The following is a 4,665-nucleotide window of genomic DNA, read 5'->3' as shown; positions in this document are numbered from 1 at the left end:
GGTAAAAATTGTTCCCGGAATGTAAATAGTTTTTTTCTATTTCTGTTCCCTTAAACAATTTTTGAACAAAAACGTTACCAAGCGCGCCCTTATATGCTGAAATATAGTTCCGGGCTGAAATGGCTAAAGGTGAGCCGAAATGGGAAGTGGGTGCCAAGGTAGGATTGGGATTCTAGCCTGAGCCAAATTTTGATAATTTTGTACCGCTTATGTGGGGCAAATTTGGTGGGGGTATTCTTCATGAAATTCGTTCTGCATTGGTTGTTCTATGACATACTTTAATTTCAGAATTTTTGGATTTCGTACGACAAAGATATATTTTTTAAAAACTTCAGTGTGAATCTATTTTTAAGGGTACTGCACCAACCTCTTCCTGCTTTCTATTTTCCATAATTTTTATTCTCATAGATGTCCTTCATGAAAGTTGTGAAGTATGTCCTAGACTACCACATATTAAATTTCCATAATTTTTCGGTCTCGTTTGGTCGGAAAAATATTTATTTTCCTATTCAATTGTGTTTTGGAAAATTTTACAGTTTTGGACCCGGCTTTCAAAAATTATTTTGAACTATAGAAGTCGAATCATATTTCGAGTCCCCACGAAAAATGTCCCTCTAGGTCTTCTCTACCTCATATTAAAGTATCGTAATTTTTTAAACCCATTTATCTAGATAACAACTGCCAATTCTAAAGGTATGCGGAACGCCTTATAAGGCTAGTTTAAGGCCTAGGATGCGAGTCTTTCAATTGTTCATCTCATATCGGCATGTGCCTGTTTATATTAATCTAATGGTTAAAAATGACCAATGGTTCATTAGACATATGCTTGAGTCCTGAATAGTAATGACGTCAACATGCTTTTTAAATTGAATTATAAAATTATTTCATTATGATGTGGATGTGTGACTGAGAATGCCGCTAGACCTTGGGACGACGATACCCTGGGTTGTAGTGGGGATGCCTGAGGGGTGTAACACAGTTCCTTCAGATGCTTGGGGATATAACACGATTCTCTAGATGTTCTCGCGACGCTATGGGTGCAAGATGCTTGGAAGGGTAACTAGATTCCTCCGGATGTCTGGGGAGTGTAATTCGGTTCTCCCAAATGTCCTTGTGATATCGAATGGGTGCGAGATGCTTGGGGGTAACGGAGTTCCCCAAATGATGATGGCAACAGGAAATTTCTATTGAATATAACCTCGATACATTTAAATTGAGTAATGCTTTTGCTGATCTATTATGTTATTTTGAAAAGGTTCTCAAGTAAGTTGATGATTGCTATACTTTATACTGAAGCTTTCTTTGTCAATATGGTGATTGATTTGCATAATATAGACCGATGGACTTTCTGCTTTTTAGGTTTAGACTCACTAGTTATCGACTTCATTTTGTCATATCAATAGAATGTCGATCCTACCTACCTTCCCTATGGTCCATTATGAGGTGCCAGTTGACTTCACATAGGAAGGAAGCAGGATTTTTGGAGTTGGGAAGACTTTTTTATGAAGTCGGGGATAGGATTAGGTGACCACATGTATAGTTAGGCTAGGACAGGGTAACCGACTTGCAACATGATATAGTGAGTAGTACTGACCTTTGGAAATTCCCCAATGTACCTAACTCATCGTCTAACATATATACTTAAATAATAAATGAAGTTGCTCCGTTCTCAGGATTTCTCTTTTTTCTTTACACTTCTACATGCTTAAGAAAAAGTGAAACAAAATGATAAATGTACTAATAGTTCTACATTAGCCGTGGCTTACTTGGGTCGTCACAAATAATCTCCCCACTCAGCCCATGAACGTGCTCGTGACTCGACCCTCACGACTCAGCCAATGCCTCTACCCCCGCCACTGGCTACCTTCGGCCAACGCCCCCGCAACACCACTGTACCTCTTGGTGCTGCTCCTTCATCGCATCGCTTCCTAACCCCGAAAACCTAGCGGCCTCCCAAAACCAGCTGAAGCCCCTCAATGGCAAGAGCTTTAAGCCCAAGGAGCCTCGCGAGTCGATCTTAAAGCACGATGATGCGAACTCCATCCCCAACTCTCCTAAGAGCTCCAAGTCGGGACTTGGCATTATTGGCTGAATCGATCCCCGGTGGATCTTGTCGCCTGGCCGAGTATCTCCCATCAACTCCAATTCCATCCATGATGCTAATTCGGCTCCTAATTAGTCCGCAGATGCAGCCAAGCAACGGTGATCCGGTGATTGCAGCTTCTATGCACAGTCGGAGAGGTTCTCAATGACAGAGCTGCAGACAAAGAGCCTTTGAGCCCCCTTTGAGGGGCTACAGGCTGCGCACGAAGGTCTATCCTCGTCTAGAGAGAGGGGGGCACTTTCGGAAAGTATTTTCACCTTTTCACATCTAGGAATTTATTCTCGCATGAATTGAAAGTGCTTTCGGTTGACTGTTATTTCTGACAAATCAAATAGATGAAAATCCAGAAAATTAATTTCTGAAAAATGCTACCCTAGGTTTTACTCAAATGGAGCTCATTCAACACGGCATATTTACATTTTGCAAGCAAACTTGAACTTCTCTCCTTGCTTCAAAAGTAAAGTAATCGCCATCAGAGTCGCAATTTTTTGACCGGTCAAAGAATCGCTGAAAGCTAAATCTGTACTCTGAAGACTACATAAGAATTTTGCTCAATCGGAACATTCACGCATTGAATAACTATTTTTGTCCTTTGAAGCAGGAGACAACTACGTTACTCCAAAGTCCACAAATTAGTTACCACGAGAAAATGATGACATAGTTGAATATATAATCTTGAAAGAATAAGCACTAGCATACAGAATCACGATGCGAACACAACGAGACTACATTATAGATACATATCTATGGATGTCACCAATAATCATGCACGTAGGAGTATGCTAAGAGTGACTAGGAAGAAGATGATGCCCACGATGAAGATGGCTCGAATTTGTAGTGCTTATCGATAGAAACTGACACATCCCAAGTGCATCTGATACCCTTGGGAATGGTCACCAAGTCTCCTGCGGCAAACTCCACAAAGTCCGAAAATGGTGCCGACGCCGAAGCCGACGCCCCTTTTGAATATGCCTTGACCTTGCCCTTGAGAAGGTAACACGTTTCTTCTGCATCAAACTTGAGCCGATACTTCCCAGGTGGGCAAGCCCATCTTCTTATCAGGAAATAATAAAAAGCAGACAGACAGAGAAAAGTAGGTTAACTATTTATCAGCATCTGCGTGCAGTTTATCATGCAAAATCAACTCTCAACTTTCTAAAGGCCAGGACTAGAACTTTCTGTGCCATATTACCTTTTCAGTATAAGTTTATTCACTATAACTGGTTATTCTACAAAGTTTGGAAGAGCCAGACTGAAAAATGAAGGAGAAAGAATTAACAGCATTACTTACGACTCAAGATAGGTTTTTCTTCTCAATTATTAGTTACAAAAAGCGCCTTTCAAGCTCGCTTTCTCAGTATCTGCTTATTAACTTGGTTGTTCTTTGTCCGATTTTTGAGAACCGCAGGTCATGTTTGACATACTCATACACCAAATCTTACGCAGGATACGTAAATAAATATCGCAAGAGAGAGAGGGCGGGGTGGATTTACTTGGGCCAGCACTTGACGTTCAGCTCAGACAGGCTGGACTCCGAAGGGTTTCTTTCGACAACGATCTTCGGATTCTCCGAAGAACTACTCGGATTGGAGACCGCAGACATTATTGATGAAGAAGAGAAATGGGTTTACCAGATGCTTCCTTCTTTTACTGTCTAGCGATGAGAGAGAGAGAGAGAGAGAGAGAGAGAGATCTTCCTTACGAAAGAAGAAGAATGAAAGAGCAATGGTTACTGATGGCTATAAATAGGCAAAAACTTTAAAGGAGTTCGGTTGGGGAAGAGATAGCTGGACGTTATTATTATCTGCTCGCCCTATGAATACCAACGGAATATTTTGACTAAATCTTGCTCATGCCCATGTCGCTATTCAATTCTCCTTGTGCATACAACATTCACTAACCAGTAACCATCACACATGAAGGTAGAGATACCGGATTTGACTGGGAATTTGGCATTTTCTCTCTTATCGCACTTTGCTGGAGATTATTCTTTTGACCATCATCATCCCACAAAACCAGAGTTTTTTTCTCGAATCCTTGACTCTTTACAAATACTTTTTTTCTAAAAGAGGACACTCACAATCACATTATGGAGAGCATTTTGAGCTGGATAGGCACCAGCTATGGCTTTTCTTGTTTTCGGTTATTGATTCTTGATATATTAAAAGAAAATCTAAAATGGGTGCACCAAAAAATTCTCTTTTTAACCGAGTTTGATTATTGTGTAAGATAAAAATATGATTATTAATTATTCAATCTAAAAGTGCATTATAATATGACATTGTCAAACAATCTATGATATGGAAACACAATAACTATAATTACTGCTAATTACTTAAATTTAATATTGTACACATACTATTATTAATGATTATAGGATAGTTATACATACTGAATAATGACTAGTTTATTAATAGTTTACTGAAGAAATAAATAGCGTGAAGGACAATATAAGATGATTATTGTAATATATATGACATGTCTACAACAATTTACCATTCATCATTCGTAACAATGTAACGTGCAATTAGTTTAAAATATTTGTTTGATTCTTATATGAT

At 39.3% G+C, this 4,665-nt stretch overlaps 1 protein-coding gene across 1 annotated transcript; it reads right to left on the bottom strand.

The window, feature by feature from the left end:
- Nucleotides 1-2,655: 2,655 nt before the first annotated feature.
- LOC104427984 lies at nt 2,656-3,790 on the bottom strand. Its single transcript, XM_018864994.2, has 2 exons — nt 3,598-3,790; nt 2,656-3,155 (listed from the first exon to the last, which is right to left on the bottom strand). The coding sequence occupies exons 1-2, from the start codon at nt 3,705-3,707 to the stop codon at nt 2,897-2,899; spliced, it is 369 nt and encodes a 122-aa protein (XP_018720539.2). The 5' UTR covers nt 3,708-3,790; the 3' UTR covers nt 2,656-2,896.
- Nucleotides 3,791-4,665: the final 875 nt, after the last annotated feature.

Source organism: Eucalyptus grandis, chromosome 11 (genome assembly GCF_016545825.1).
Source record: "Eucalyptus grandis isolate ANBG69807.140 chromosome 11, ASM1654582v1, whole genome shotgun sequence".
In the NCBI taxonomy this organism is placed as follows: domain Eukaryota; kingdom Viridiplantae; phylum Streptophyta; class Magnoliopsida; order Myrtales; family Myrtaceae; genus Eucalyptus; species Eucalyptus grandis.
The sequence above is the reverse complement of the archived record's forward strand: the minus strand, read 5'-3'. Positions and strand labels throughout refer to the sequence as shown.